At 52.9% G+C, this 16,595-nt stretch overlaps 1 protein-coding gene across 1 annotated transcript in view; it reads right to left on the minus strand.

Annotated features, from left to right (window-relative positions):
* TNPO1 (transportin 1) overlaps positions 1 to 16,595 on the minus strand; it is a 1,554,860-nt gene that overhangs the window by 221,964 nt on the left and 1,316,301 nt on the right. The window contains exon 19 of the mRNA XM_085632345.1: positions 8,220 to 8,315. Coding sequence (XP_085488471.1) covers positions 8,220 to 8,315 — 96 coding nt within the window. The remainder of the gene's footprint in view (positions 1 to 8,219; positions 8,316 to 16,595) is intronic.

Below are 16,595 nucleotides of genomic sequence, written 5' to 3' on the forward strand. Positions count from 1 at the left end.
GTGGCTAGAAACCCCTTCCATTGCCACGAAAGGGAGACTGGCCACGAGGAGTGGAGGAGAGGCCCAAGGATCTGGCCGTAGATTGAGAGTCCTTGAACCTGATCAGGCTCAAAAAGGCAGGGTTCCATCAAAGGGCATGTCTATCAAATTGGCTTGGACATCCCCGAGAAGCCAGTTTCACGAAGCCAGGCGTGGCGCCTCAAGGCCACCGTTGTTGAAATTGACCTACCCAGCGAATCAGTCTTATTCAAACCACACCGTATGGCGAATTTTGCTGTCTCTCTCCCGTCCTTGACAGCTTGGGAGAGCACAGCCTGGGCCTCTACTGGGACTTGTGGTAGCACTTGTTCAACTGTCTCCCAAAGAGAGTGGGAGAAACAGCCAAACAAGCATACAGTATTCACCGACCGCAATGCCAGACTGGAGGAAGAAAACATCTTCCCAAATGACTCCAGTCTCTTGGATTCCCTATCCGGAGGGGTGGAAGGGAATGCGCCCTGGGAAGTGGAGGCCTGCACCACTGGGGTGGTGTGTTGGCTTAGGAACTTTGGGTCGCCCGGTGCTGGGCGATGGCGGCGTGCAATCGTCCTATTCGGCCATGTTCCTAGAAGGACGTCCGTAAGTGCCTCATTAAAGAGCAATAGTAGTTCAGGAGGTGGAAACCCCACGTTGAAGCACATCGGTCAGGAGATTAGTCCTGACCTGCACTGAGGGCAGCTCCAGTCCAAGGACCTCAGCTGCCCTCCTAACCACCATGGCATAGGACGCCACCTCCTCCGTAACTACTGTAGGCGGAGAGAGCATGCCAGTGTATGGGGAAGTATCCAGACCACTGGCCTCCCCAAGTATCCCATACCAGTCCATAGTCTCCTCAGAGGCATCCTGGGTCTCGAATGGGTTTTCAATACTCCTCCCATTCCTCTCCTGAGCCCAGCATGTCCACAAAGTGCTCAGGTGACAACATGGAACCCTTGGGTTCTGTCGACGTCGGAATCAGCATCGCTCGATGCTGTTACGGCTCCGTGTCGTCGGGGATGAGGATGGGGCTTGTGCCGCCGACGGGCACCGGCGACGTCGCAAGCACCGACTTCGACACTGTGTGAGGTCTTGTTGGCATGACCGGTGCTGAACCGGATCCTGAATAGGATCCCTCAGGCCCCACCGGCGCTGATGGCGCCGAACACGATGGGGCCCCCATCTGTCCCCGCGGGGCCTAAGGGCTCAGCAACGGGGTCTTCCGCTCAAATACGCGGCGTATGGCCTCGTAAAAATCTTTAATTTTAGCGGGAGTCGCTCTGGCTCCCGGAAAGGGTGGGAGGTGCGATGTCGACACAGGCTCTGCTGAACCATGCCTAGAGCGTCGGTGCTCCATACATCTCTCGACGACGGACGCCAGTTGAGGTGACGTCGAAGTCTGCTTAGACGACGACTTCTTGTGCTTCTTCCCCGAGTGCCCAGATGACCTCGAAAGGGAGGAAGAGGACTTCGGGCTCCGTGAGCGGTCCCGCGACCTCCTCCTCTTCGAACGGGACCGTGACTTCCTTGGAGTCTCGCTTAACGGTGTTGACTGCCGGGCCGCAAGCAACTTCACCGCCCGCTACCTCAATGTCTTCGGGGCCATTGCCAGACGGTCTGAACACGACTTCAAATCTTGGTCGTGTTCAAGACACCTCAGACATACGCGGTGGGGATCGGTAACAGACATCATGCGGGAACAAGTCCTGCATGGTTTAAAACCTGTCTTTCTACCAGACATCCCTCGCACATGAAGTGGCAAAAATATCGACAAAAGTAGGGAAAAAAGGCCTGCCAAAAAGCGACAGAGGGGTAGCTGTTGCCGGATCGGGGCTGAATTGGCGCGGAAAGAAAAGAACTGACGTCTGCAGGCCTAGGTGACGCCTATATAGCCACTGACGTCATAACCGACGCCAGTGACACCGAATGGAGTCACCCGACGTCACAAGCAAGGGGTATTGCTCAGCAAATGTTTCCGGATCCAGCCTGACACCTGGGAAATTCAAAGGTAAGGAATCTGCAGCTATTAGTCTCTATTAGACATGGGTAACCACACATATCTACGCAGAATGATGGAGGTATTAATGCCCCTCACAGCAGTATCTGCCCCACCTAGTGCACATTTGATTGTGGCATTGTATATTTGCCTGCCCTTGTTCACAAAATCTTCTCCTCACTTTTTATATTCATCTGGTAGATGTTGCATGAGTTCCTGCATCTCATCCAAGGTCGCTCAGTTACAGCGGGAGAGTAGCCCCACCGAGTTGGCAATCTTCCAATGGTTAGCATGCCCTGTTGCCACCCTTTTACCTGCAACATCCATTCTCTTGCTTTATTTGTCTGGAGGAGGAGCTTCCCCAATGTCCTGTGCAGCAGCTAGTTTCCTTACAGTTGTGACTGCTAGGCAATCTGGTGGGGATGACCACTAATGTATACTGACTGGCTCAATTGGTGACTGTTTTGTTTTTGTTTCAATGCAAGGTGCTAAGTCTTTTAAGATGTCTTCGGGTACATTCAGTACAGATTCTATCATGGGCAGGTACTGCACTGTGCACTCAGTGCGCAAAATCAGTTTGCTGCTCAGTGGTGTGCATTGGGAGCTTGTGGTACTCTGACACTGTCAATCAATCAATCACTGCATTTGTAAAGCGCGCTACATACCCGAGAGGGTCTCAAGGCGCTGGGGAGGGGGGGGGAGGCGGGGGGGGGTGGGGGGGGGACAGAGTGCTACTGGTCGAAGAGCCAGGTCTTGAGCGTCTTCTGAAGGCCAGCAGGTCCTGGGTCTGTCGTAGGATGGTGGGGAGAGTGTTCCAGGTCTTGGCGGCGAGGTAGGAGAAGGATCTGCCGCCGGCGGTGGTTTTTCGGATGCGAGGGACTGTGGCCAGGGCGAGGTTGGCTGAGCGGAGGCTTCGGGTGGGGGTGTGGAAGCTGAGTCGGTTGTTTAGGTAGGTGGGTCCGGTGTTGTGCAGTGCTTTGTGTGCGTGGATCAGGAGCTTGAAGGTGATCCTTTTGTTGACGGGGAGCCAGTGCAGGCCTCTCAGGTGGAGTGTGATGTGGCTGCGGCGGGGGACGTCGAGAATGAGTCGGGCCGAGGCGTTCTGGATGCGTTGGGAGTCGTCTCAGGAGCTTGTTTGTAGTTCCTGAGTAGAGGGCGTGCCCGTAGTCGAGTCTGTTGGTGATGAGGGCCTGGGTAACGGTTTTTCTCGTGTCGAGGGGGATCCATTTGAAAATCCTGCGGAGCATATGGAGGGTGTTGAAGCAGGACGCGGAGACGGCATTGACTTGCCTGGTCATGGAGAGAGTGGAGTCGAGGATGACCCCCAGGTTGCGTGCGTGGTCCGTGGGTTCCGGGGCTGTGCCTAGTGACGTGGGCCACCAAGAGTCGTCCCAGGCTGATGGGGTGGGTCCGAGAATGAGGACCTCTGTCTTGTCTGAGTTCAGCTTCAGTCTGCTGTCCTTCATCCAGTCGGCTACGGCCTTCATTCCTCTGTGGAGGTTAGCTTTGGCGGTGTGGGGATCTTCGGTGAGGGATATGATGAGCTGGGTGTCGTCGGCGTAGGAGATGATGTTGAGGTTGTGTTGTCGTGCGACGTAGGCGAGGGGGGCCATGTAGATATTGAACAGCGTCGGGCTGAGGGAGGATCCCTGCGGGACGCCGCAGATGATCTCGGTGGTTTTGGAGCGGAAGGGTGGGAGGCGGACGCTCTGGGTTCTGCCGGAGAGGAAGGATGTGGTCCAGGCCAGGGCCTTCTCTTGGATACCGGCGTCATGGAGGCATGCTGATAGGGTGCGGTGGCAGACCGTGTCAAAGGCTGCTGATAGGTCCAGGAGGATGAGGGTGGCTGTTTCTCCTTTGTCCATCAGGGTCCGGATGTCGTCAGTGGCGGCGATGAGGGCGGTCTCGGTGCTGTGGTTGCTGCGAAAACCAGATTGGGAAGGGTCCAGGATGTTGTTAACTTCGAGGTAGCGGGTCAGCTGTTTGTTGACAATCTTCTCGGTCACTTTTGCCGGGAAAGGGAGCAGGGACATGGGCCGGAAGTTCTTGAGGTCCTTGGGGTCCGCATTGGGCTTCTTCAGAAAGGCGTTGATCTCGGCGTGCTTCCAGCTTTATGGGAAGGTTGCTGTCTCGAAGGAACAGTTGATTGTTTTCCGGAGGTGGGGCGCGATGGTTGCGCTGGCTTTGTTGAAGACGTGGTGAGGGCAGGGGTCCGATGGGGATCCGGAGTGGATGGAGTTCATGGTTTTGATGGTGTCTTCGTCGCCGACGCTGGACCAGACGGTCAGGCGACTGGTGCGAGTGGTAGTCGCAGGGGTGGTGGACTCGGTGGTGGGTGCGGGGGGGTCGGAATTGAAGCTGTTGTGGATGTCAGTGATCTTGCGGTGGAAGAAGGTGGCCAGGGAGTCGCACAGGTCTTGAGATGGCAGGATGTCGTTGGTGTTGGAGCTGGGGTTGGAGAGTTCTTTCACGATGCTGAAGAGCTCTTTGGTGTTGTGTGCGTTGTTGTCTAGGCGGTCCTTGAAGGCGGTCTTCTTGGCGGTCCTGATGAGTTGGTGGTGTCTGCAGGTGGCGCTCTTGAGGGCTGTGTGGTTGTCTGGTGTTCGGTCGTGGAGCCATTTCTTCTCCAGCTTCCGACAGGTGTGCTTGGAGATCCGGAGGTCCTCGGTGAACCAGGCGGCTTTCTTGTTGGTGTGGTTGGTTGTAGAGGTCTTGAGAGGGGCGAGGGTGTTGGCGCAGTCGTTGATCCACAGTGTGAGGTTGGTCGCGGCGGTGTCTGGGTCGGTGGGGTCGGTGGGTGGTCTCAGGGCGAGGGCGGTAGTCAGTTGGTCCTCGGTGACCTTGCCCCAGCAGCGGCGTGGTAGCTGTTGGGTGCGGTGGTGTGTGGTGGGTTTTTTGAAGGTGAAGTGGACGCATCTGTGGTCGGTCCAGTGTGGTTCGGTGGTGTGGTTGAAGGAGACGTGGGGGCTTGCGGAGAAGATGGGGTCGAGCGTGTGTCCAGCGGCGTGAGTAGGTGTCGTTACGAGCTGTTTGAGTCCGAGGTTGGCGAGGTTGTCGATCAGGGCGGTGGAGTTGGCGTTGTTGTTGTTCTCGAGGTGGAACTTCAGGTCCCCGAGGAGGATGTAGTCCGTGAAAACGAGGGCGTGGGTGCTGATGACGTCGGCGATGGTGTCACTGAACTGTGGGCGGGGTCCGGGAGGTCTGTAGATGAGAGTTCCTCTGAGGGTGGTGTTGGGGTCGGTGAGGATCTGGAAGTGCATGTGCTCGGCGGTGGTGAGGGTGTCATCGGTGTACGTTGAGATTTTGATGGAGTCTTTGTGGATGATGGCGATTCCTCCTCCCACTCCGTTGGTGCGGTCTCTGCGGGAGATCTTGTAGCCCTGTGGGATGGCTATGGCGCTGTCTGGTGCTGAGGTGGCGTTCAGCCAGGTCTCCGTCAGGAAGGCGACGTCGGGGGCGGTGGAGTCTAGGAGGTCCCAGAGTTCGATGGCGTGCTTGCGAGCGGAGCGGGTGCTGAGGAGGATGCAGCGGAGGTGGTTGGGTTCTCTGGCTGGTGGTGTGGAGGGTTGGATGCTGGTGAATCTGCAGTTCCGGCAGGTGAAAGGCCCCTGGGTGCGTTTCGGGGTGGCCCGGTAGCAGGGGTGGTCTCGTCTGGTGTTGAGTGCGTGGAGGGTGCTTGCGTCGTAGTGCAGTCTGGCGTTGCGGGGGGTGCGGGGTCTAGGGGTTCTGGCACTGGGTGCGGTCCAGGCGCGGACGGGCTTGCCTTAGGCGCGCCAGCGGCGCGCCCGCTGCGCGCGGCCGCTTTGCGGCCTCCATATGAGGGCAGAGGGAGGGAGGAGCAGCTGGGAGGTGGGAGCGGGGTGGCCAATGGGAGTGAAGGGGGCGGGGCAGCAGGGGCTCAGTGGCGGGGGAAAACCCAGGGGAAAAAACGGCGGGAAAAGACGGCGGGAGAGGGACAACAGAGCACAGGGGTACAGAATGCAAAACACAGGGGCACAGAATGAAAAAACAAAGTGGCACAGAAGCCAAGCGCAGGGGTACAGAATAAAAAAGGGAGCGAGCAGTCAGGCGGCAAAAGCGGCAACGGAGGTTCAACCCACAGGGGGCTGCGTGGCGGATGGGGGGAGCGACCTGCCTGGTGACAGGGTCAAAGGTCACTTTACGCTGTCTGAATGACACTGATATTAGGAGGTGTCATCTGGTTGTGACACATTTGTCGGTACTGGTGGGTCCATGTCTATGACAGGAGCCACGTCGTAATCATTCCATTGGTCGAGTGCAGCAGGTGTCTTGCGTTCCCTGTGAATCCGTGTCGTGGTTCTCCCCCTCTCCCTCTTCTTGTGGAGAGGGTGATAGCATTTATGGCGAGTCAGGTGGGCTAAAAGTCATTGGGCTTGTGGCCCTGTGCTCTAGTGCCACCTTCTTTGATAAAGGCAATTGGCTTATCCTGCTCTTGTGGTTGTGTTTTGATAGTCTCTATGTTTTTCCTACATGAATTGTTGCAGTCCTTTAAATAAAATACCCTGTTCCTCAGTGGGTGTATGAGAGTGCGTCTTTTATTTGTTTGGATCGGGTGGAACGACTTCAGAAACTGTGTGCCTTTGTACCCACAGATGTATGGCTTTTTTTTCTGTCTAGAAGTGTGGCCATGTTATTTAATGTCCTCAAAACCAAGGCCTGCTTCGATTCAGAGATGCTCGATCTTGAGTGTTTCTTCAGAGCCAATGTTTAATGTGGGGTTAAAATTTGTTTGGTAGCTTTCGGTGCTGATGTGCTTGTCAGTGCTGACTTGTGCTTTGGTGTCGATGTGGTGCTGGAGCCATCCCCATGATGTGGCCTTGTAGCCCGATCGAGAACATTATTGTCCCTTCTCCGCTCCAAGGCATACTTGAGTTGTTTACCTGAGCCAGAGGGCTGTGACGGACCGTGGCATGGTGGGGAAGGTGTGCGCGAGATTTTTTGGGCACGTGATAACAGTGCTCAAGGTATGTGGAGTCGTATTAGTCCTCGTTTCCAACAGAGGAATCAATGGCGGCCATGTAGACCCTCGACGTTTACCAGAGTGTTTATCACCGGAGGCGACAGTGGGGGCTGGCGATGACCACCTCACCTCTTGTTGGTGCACTGGCCTCTAATTCTACCTCGCTATCTTGCGAGAACTCCGCTTTCGCTGCTAGCTTCATGGTGGGCGCCTAACGTCGATACTTTTGGATCCGAAGCGTCTTTTTGTTTTTAAACAATAGAGAGGCTGCGCACTAGTCTATGTACTCTAGAGATAAGCACAAACTACACACTTTGTGAGTGCCAGAGTGTGTGTACTTGGCCCCGCACCGAGGTCACCATCGGAAAGGGTCTTTCTTCGTCTCCATCACCCGGAGGCGGGCATTCGACAGTAGTGTGTGTCGTTTGCCAGGTACTCACTTCCCAGCCTCTTGGATTCATTGGACAAGGTTTATCGTTCTCGGGTTGATTTTTCTGTACTGTAGGCCACGTAGGTGTCAAATCTTCAAAAGCTCTGATGCAGTTCCTCCAAACCTGAAGGCAGAAAAAAAGCTTTCTAATAAAGGAGTTGTTGAACATGCGCAATACTTTGAGGGGGAGGAGAGACTATGCACGCCATCTGTCAAAAAACTTTCTCAAGGAAAAACAACTTGCAGACTTCAGGCCCAACACTAGAGGACAGGAATATCTGCATCCAACAAATGCTTCAAATATATATCTTATCTTAATTTCTTGAGCTCATGTGATAAAATCAAAACGTGAACAAATAACAATAGATGGAACTAGAATACACTTGTGTGAGTTAAAGATGGTCACATTCTGCTGAAAGAAATAACTGTCATGTTTGGGTTAATATCTGATGACCAGACCCGTCCATGGATGGATGCAAGATTCAATGTGCACATATTCTGAATGTGCAAACACTACAATATTTTCAGGGCGTAGACACATTTCGACTGTAGGAAAATTATCAAATTCCTTTATATTACAATTAAGCAACATATAATATAGATTCAAATTTAAACCTCATGGAATGGCTAAGTCACCATGGATGCGGAAAGAAAAGACACCTGTTAAGCCTCTAAGGCAGTAATAATTTGTTTTTGTTTAGTGCACAATCCAAATTCATTATATCAGGTCTTTGAATCTTAATTAAAACAAGATTTTTACACTCCTCATTATCCTAATCAGTTCTGTAGAAGGGTACCTGTATTCTCTAAGAGTGTCTTGGGCGTATTTGGCCTGTTAATAATTTCAACCAGCTGATGCAATACCATCGAGACATAAGGCTGCATTTCAATACCTGCAAAGATCAAAAACAAAAAAAGTTAGAAGTGGAAGCTTAGGTTTTGTTGTTTATCCGATTAAGGTCACTGCTGGAAAGTATACAGCTTACATTTTCAATTGAATGAAAAAGTTACTTACTTTCAGAATGTTCTTTGTGATGGCTCCAAGAGAGATTCATTCTAGGAGTCTGTAAGGGTTGGTATCTACTAGAAATGTGTATTTCTTCAAGATCGTTAGGCTAGGCATTTGCAGAATCTCTCACCAGGATATCAGATGTATCAAGTTCTGCATTGATGAAACTGCCGTGAATAGATGAGACCATTGGTTCCCACTTGCAGAGTGTTCATGTTCACCCTGTTGAAATTATTCCTTTCACTGGAATGAATATCATTCACAGGATAAACCTCTTGAGAGGGTGAGTGGAGGTGGTGAATAATACTAGAGTATATATAAAAAGTAGGTGAATATGAATTTATTTATTTTCTTTAGTATGGAAATGATCACTAAGGCACTACTCTCGACTTTTCAAACATTCCTGTAGTGGTAGCAACTGAATCCTTAACTCTAGCATGGTGTATCATAGGTGGTACTGCCACTGGGCCTTACCCTTGTCCCTCAAAAGGCATGCTCACCCTCATCAGGGATTTGAGCACAGCTCTCATGAGACAGCCCGAAATAAGAAATTTGCAGTTGATGGCAGTCGGGAGAAAATGTTACACTTGGGAATCTGAACATCTATTTTCTTACCTTATAGCCCTAGAATGAACTATCCCCATTCAAATAATTTGCTCTTGTGTCCTAATCTACTGTCCGTCAAGGGTCTTTCATTTTATGCCTGTATATTGCCATGCACAGCAGCCATGCATGCTATTCATTATCCCGCCTACAATCGTACCACTTAGATACCTAGCTATTGAACCCATCTACATATACTGGCCTATAGAGACAGTCTCAATGATCGCATACAGCCTGACATGCCACACCCTAGGACACTGCTGAAGAATCTTTAGTAAGCTCTGCAGCCACCCTGTGTCCCTTTGCCCATTTGAACTATATATGAGGGGGGAACGCAATCCCTAGTTTCTAACATCAGTTGCATTTACCAGAGTACATCACAGACAACAATGTTTAAATTCACTGCTGGAAGTTTCAAGGCCTAAATCTTCTGCTCAGATCTTGTTCATATATTGGTATCCCAGCTTTCTATGATGCTTTGAGTGCCTTCTAGAAGTCAATATGGCTATTACAGGCCCCTTGGCATCAGCTACTTTGCAGTAGATTTCTGTATTAAAGTAATCATTCTAGGCACCATTTAGCTCCTCCAAAGATCAGCTCCACTATCTTGTGTGGCACCAGTTCACCTGCAATCTCTGGGTTGAATCCCAAATAGTACAGCAGGAACTACAAGGATAAGTCCTCTAGTTGATCTCCAACCTACCCAGAGGCCATTGTCTCAGATGAGGCCATGCTACAGACCAGAACAAAGAGGCCAACTCAAAAGAACAAAGGGACCAGCACTGAACAAAGTAGTAGTATTGAGTTAAGGCAGGTATACTGAACACTGGCATGCTGACTAGGGAATGATGGTATCAATGTGGTATTGATACCCCATCAAAGCTGCACTCGCCATGGAGTATCAGATTCTCATTACTAACTTGAAAACAAGGAGAGGGGGAACCCAGTTTTACCACGGTTCTCAACCAGACTCGAGGTCTTAAATAAAGCCAGCTACCACACAGCCTATGGACAAAAAAGACTGGGCATGCAAGGACAACCCTATCTTTGTCACTGGGAATCCTGCAGATCATTTTGTTGAAGTGACAGTAGCTTAACCGAAAAACAAGTTACTTATTTTTAGTAACGATCTTTCTGATGAATACTCTACCTCCAGATTTCTTACTTGCTGAACCTCTTCCAGGCAGCAAACTGGATCAGGAAAAGTTGTTAACATTTCAATAAGCTGTATTCGACGATAAGTCATAAGAGAACATAAAACAACTTGTTCATCAATAAATAAGTAAAAAATTAATTACATCAAAGTATGAGAGCCAAAACACCGCAGCATACAAGAGTAAAATTCTGTTAAGTGTATAAAACATCAAATTTGGGCCCCCGGAAGACGATATAAAACAAAAAAAGGCATTATCGAGAGAACAGGTAAAAAGTACTAAATGTTCAAGCTTAAATCTAAGTTCATTATCATTTACGGGCTTCGTTATCCATCTGAATCCTTTTCAACACATCTCAGCCTTACTCCTTGAAGTTTAGGATCTGGCATGTAGCATTTGTGACTTTCCTGATGAAGGTGCTTGGGTGGCCGAAACGACCGTGGACTCGATTCCATGAAGATCCATCAATGATCAAAGCCACTCCATTGTGTTTCTCAACAAGAATATATACATTGGTAAATTGTCCTCTTTTCTTAGCTCAAATGTTTCATTCAATTATCATGAATAATTATGTCTATATATTCATTAGTGACATTGTTATGATTCTATATTAACATGTCTGCAAAATTGTGATTATTGTATTCAAAGTATCAGAAGATGGGATTGTATCTGTTGAAACTACACCCATGAAATTTGATCTTGTTGCTTAAATGCATGGGTACTCACAAACATTTTCCAGGAAGCCACAAAGTTTGGTCTTTGGTGGGACCGATGGCCACACTGATGACGGCAGCGGAGTAGGGGCTGTAAAGTGGGTGACAGGGAAGCAAAGCACGTATATCTACTGGCTGAACTCAATTGCGCTATGTGAAACCAGAAAACCTGGGATGAATTCCGGCTTCTCCACTTGACTAAATTGTGTGACCCTGGGAAATTGTTTTAGGACTCTGAAATACATGACTTGAGGATGTGTGCTGTACAAAACCATCTACTGAGCTTGGATGTAATCACTAATGAGATTGTTGTCAGCGTGGGGGGTGGGAAGCATGAACGTTTCTAAAGAACAAGTTACTTACCTTCGGTAACGATGTATCTGTAAGAAACATTAGTTAGCTTAGATTCCTCACCTTAGAATATCGCCAGGCGTCAGACTGGACCCGGAAGATTTTTCGTCAGCAATACCCCTTGCGCGTCGCTAGGCGTCGTCTGCGGCTCCGCGTCCGTCGTCGGCTTCGTGCACCGGGATGACGTCGTCGGAGTACTTAGACGCCGCCCTCGCACGCGGACGTCAGTTCTCGTACATAGCTTTCCGCGCCAGGAACGCAGAGCCATGCAAGAGACTGACACTGGTGCCAAAAATAAAATCAAGGGGCCTGAAAAGGATAACCTTAACCCTAGATGTCAGTTCGCAGAATGGGGAGGATGGGTGGGTCGGTGAGGAATCTAACTAACTAATGTTTCTTACAGATACATCGTTACCGAAGGTAAGTAACTTGTTCATCTGAAAGAAACGCGTTAGTTAGATTCCTCACCTTAGAATAGATACCCAAGCAATACAAACCCCGGTGGTGGGTCTGCGAACCAAGATCACACCAGAAAGTCCTGGAGGACAGAACGGCCAAAGAAGCCATCCCTCCGGACTTGGCTGTCAAGGCAATAATGCCTGGCAAACGTGTGGAGCGAAGCCCACGTGGCCGCCTGACCGATGTCCTGCAAAGGGACACCCCGTCCCAAAGCAGTAGTAGCCGCTCAGGCCCGAGTAGAATGGGCGCGCAGCCCAACAGGAGGGTCCTTTTTTGCCAAGGAATAACAAATTTTGAAGCACAAAACGACCCACCGAGAGATGGTCCCTTTGTGCACAGCTTTCCCCTTCTTAGCACCCACATATCCAATGAAAAGTTGGTCGTCCACCCGGAACTGCTTTGTGCGGTCCAGATAAAAGGAGAGCGCACGTTTTGGGTCCAGACGGTGGAGCCTCTCTTCCTCTTTGGAAGAATGCGGAGGCGGAAAGAAGGTGGGCAAGGTGACAGATTGCCCAAGATGAAAGGGGGTCACCACTTTCGGAAGAAAGGAGGGACGAGGCCGAAGGACAACCTTGTCCGGATGAACAGATAGAAAAGGAGGCTTTGATGATAAAGCCTGGAGCTCACTCACCCGTCTAGCCGAGGTGATGGCTACCAGAAAAGCAGTCTTAAGCGTCAGCAGACGAAGAGGACAATTATGAAGAGGCTCAAAGGGAGCGCACATTAGAAATGTGAGAACAAGATTCAAGTCCCACTGAGGCATTACAAAAGGGACAGGACGGAACGTGTGAGTAATGCCTTTTAGAAAGCGTGTAGCTAACGGGGACTTGAAAAGAGAAGGCTGATCAGGAAGCCTTAAGAAGGCAGAGATGGCAGCAAGATAACCTTTCAAGGTGCCAAAGGCAGAGCCCTGCTGGGCCAAGGAAAGAAGAAAGAGGAGAACCTCAGAAACAGGGGCGGAAAGGGGATCCACAGCCTTTGCTGTGCACCATGCCACAAATTTGTTCCACCGGCAGGCGTATACCGTCTTTGTGGAGGGACGCCTGGCTGCCAGAATGATATCACAGACTTCAGGAGGCAAGTCAAATGGCATCAACTGCCGCCGCTCAATCTCCACGCATGGAGGTGGAGGCTGGACAGGTTCGGGTGGAGGACCGTCCCCTGCTGCTGCGACAGAAGATCCTCCCGAAGGGGCAGACGTATCGGAGGATCGGTCAACATACTGAGTAGCTCGGGATACCAGTACCTTCGTGCCCAGTCCGGAGCCACCAAGATGACTTGGGCCCGGTCGCGCCTGATCTTCTTCAGCACTCTGGGCAGAAGTGGTATAGGCGGAAAGGCGTACAACAGACCGCAACTCCACTCGCGACGAAAAGCGTAGCCGAGCGAGTGCCGCCTTGGAAATTCCAACGCGCAGAACTGCTGACATTGCGCGTTCTCGTCGGTGGCGAATAGCTCTAACCAAGGCTCTCCCCACTGCTCAAAGAGACCTTGCGCCACCTCGGAGTTCAGACGCCATTCGTGATCCATCATGCACCGGCGGCTGAGTTCGTCTGCTCTGGCGTTCAGAGAGCCCGCCAGATGTTGAACCACTAGGGTGACGCCCTGGTGTTCCAGCCATGTCCAGAGGCGCAAAGCCTCCTGACAAAGGGTCCACGACCCCACCCCGCCCTGTTTGTTGCAATACCACATGGCGGTGGTGTTGTCCGTGAACACCTGCACGACACTTCCCCTGACAGAGGGAAGGAAGGCTTTCAGTGCAAGTCGGATCGCTCTCAACTCCAACAGGTTGATGTGGAGACGAGACTCCGCCTGAGACCAGAGACCTCTGATCTCCGCCTCTCCCATATGGCCACCCCATCCCAGGAGGGACGCATCCGTCACTACGACATGCTCTGGTTGGGGAAGGGAGAGGCTCTTGCCCATGACCCAATCGCGGTCCGTGAGCCACCACTGCAACTGCTGTGCAGTGCCCTCCGAGATCAAGACATGGTCGGACAGGTTTCAGTGATGCTGGGCCCACTGAAACTTCAGGTCCCACTGCAGAGCCCGCATGCGCCGCCTGGCGTGATGCACTAGTAGGATGCAGGAGGCCATCAGCCCCAGAAGCCGCAACACTAGCCTGACCGAAACCCAGGATAGAGGCCGAAAGATAGGAATCAGGGCCTGAATATCCTGGACCCGCTGATCCGGCGGATAGACCCGGAACTGCGCCGAATGAAGAACCGCTCCGATGAAGAGGAGCTTCTGAGAGGGACTCAGGTGTGACTTCGGCACGTTGATGGAACACCCCAGCAAATGCAGGAGATCCGCCGTAGTCTGGAGGTGGGAGACGACTGCCTGGGGCGAGCCCGCCTTCAACAACCAGTCGTTGAGATAGGGGAAGACTGGAACCCCTGATCGGCGCAGATGAGCTGCGACCACCGCCATCACTTTCGTGAACACTCAAGGGGCACTGGTGAGGCCGAAGGGGAGCACGGTGAACTGAAAGTGCTCCTGGCCCACCGTGAACCGCAGGTAACGCCGGTGGGCCGGCAGGACGGGGATGTGGAAATAAGCGTCCTGCAAGTCCAACGCTACCATCCAGTCTCCAGGGTCTAGGGCAGCTAGAACCTGAGCCAAAGTTAACATTTTGAACCGTTCCTTCCGGAGGAAGGCATTGACGTTCCGGAGGTCCAAGATAGGGCGTAGGCCCCCCTTGCCCTTCTTGGGAACCAGAAAGTAGTGGGAATAACAACCACGACCTACTTCTGGACTCGGAACGCGCTTGACGGCCTCTTTGGCCAAGAGGGCCGAAACTTCCTCTCGCAGAAGATTCAAATGATCCTCCGAGATACGGTGGTGCTGCGGTGGCATGGCCTGAGGGGTCGTCTCGAAGGGGAGGGAGTAGCCCCTTCGGACGAGTTGCAGCACCCACCTGTCCGAAGTAATGGTACGCCAGTGGAGCAGGTGAATCTGCCGCCCACTGGCGAGGAATGGGCCGGAAAGCTCGGACTAGGAAGGCTTGGAGGCGGATGCTGCCGGGGTGGATGTGGGCTGACCGCGTCGGCCTCCAGAACAGCCTCGGCAGAAACCACGTCCGCGAACGCGCGCAGGTTGGGTCTGCGGCTGGTGGCTAGGCGGACGTGAGGAGGCGCCCCTTCCTTGGCCACGAAAGGGGCGAAAAGCGGAAGTTTGCGATCGCGGGGCCGAGAGGCCCAAGGACTTGGCCGTAGCCCGGGAGTCCTTAAAGCGATTCAGCGCACTGTCCGCTTTCTCACCAAAAAGGCGAGTGCCATCAAAGGGCATGTCCATGAGAGTGCTCTGGACATCCCCCGAAAAACACGTGGACCGCAGCCAGGCGTGACGTCTAAGCGCCACCGTGGTAGAAATCGCCCTACCCAGCGAGTCCGTCGTGTCAAGCCCACATCGGATTGCATGTCGTGCTGCATCCCTCCCATCGGCCAGAGCCTGGGTAAGTCGTGTTCGGGCCTCCTCCGAGCACAGGGGCAGCACGTCCTCCACCGTATCCCACAGAGAGTGGGAATAACGGTCCAAAAGACAGGCGGTGTTTAAAGACCGCAGACCCAAACTAAGGGAGGAGAACAGCTTTTTGCCAAACTGTTCCAGTCTCTTGGAATCCCGGTCCGGCGGGGCGGTCGGGAAGGAGGATTGGGAGGTAGAAGCCTGGATAACCAGGCTCTCGGGGGTGGGGTGTTGGGACAGAAAACTGGGGTCGCCCGGAGCAGGGCGGTGGCGCCTGGCAACGTTCCTGTCCACAGGAGAAACTGTGGAGGGCTTGGACCAGGTGCCCTGCAGAACGTCAATGAGGGCCTCATTGAATTGCAGCAGAGGCTCAGTGGAGCTTGCTGCAGACTGAAGCACCTCGGTGAGGACGTTAGTCCTCACAGCCACGGCAGGCAGCTCGAGCCCAAGGGCTGCGGCCGCCTTGCGCAGCACCACAGAGAAAGCAGCACCCTCCTCCGAAGCCACAGTCGGAGGAGAGATTAATCCAGTGTCTGGTGAGGTATCCAGACCACTGGCCTCCCCCAGTTCATCTGCCCAGTCCTGTGACAGCTGTGCCTGAACGGCCATAGGATCCTCGGACCCCTCCCATTCGCCCCCGTCATCCGATTCCTGGTAAACAGGAGGAAGGATCGGAGCCGGACGGTAGACATAATGTGTCTCTAACTGCGCCGTACGCGGCGTCCATCGACACCGCAACGGCGCTAGATCCGGAGCGGGGCTGAACTGGGGAACGGCGCCGAGCGGAGCCGGCGTCGGAGGTGGAACCGGCGTCGAGTCAGTCCCAGGGACCGGCGGGTATGGGGACTTGCGCGGCGCCTGTGGCTCCGCTGGAGCCGCGGGGGTGGAACCACCCTGACCCTCGGCCGAGTCGCACGACCGGCGAGGGGAGTCCGAAGAGCGGTGTCGCCTCTTGGACTTCTTGGAGTGCTTCGACTTACCCGAAGACTTGGAGCCAGCCTTGGACCTCCTCCTGGACCGGGATCGAGAGGGGCGCGGAGCCGAGTGGCGAATCTCGAGGAGCTTACGGGACCGCTCCCGTCTAGCCTTCGAGGTCAGGGCCTTGCAGTCCGAACATGACTCCACGTCGTGGTCGAGGCCCAAACAGTAAAGGCACCGGCGGTGATGATCCGTAACTGACATCAAGCGGTTACAGTCAGTACAGGCTTTGAAACCAGGCATCCTACCGGCTCCGGAGTAGAGACAAGATCAAAAAGGATCAAAAAACTTAGTCAAAAAAGACTAAAAGGGGTAGCTCTCCCGGATTTGCGCTTACTGGCGTGGAAAAAAGAAGAACTGACGTCAGCGCGCGAGGGCGGCGTCTAAGTACTCCGACGACGTCATCCCGGCGCACGACGCTGACGACGGACGCGGTCCGCA

The sequence above is a fragment of the Triturus cristatus genome, chromosome 2_1 (genome assembly GCF_964204655.1).
Source record: "Triturus cristatus chromosome 2_1, aTriCri1.1, whole genome shotgun sequence".
Taxonomy (NCBI): Eukaryota; Metazoa; Chordata; class Amphibia; order Caudata; family Salamandridae; genus Triturus; species Triturus cristatus.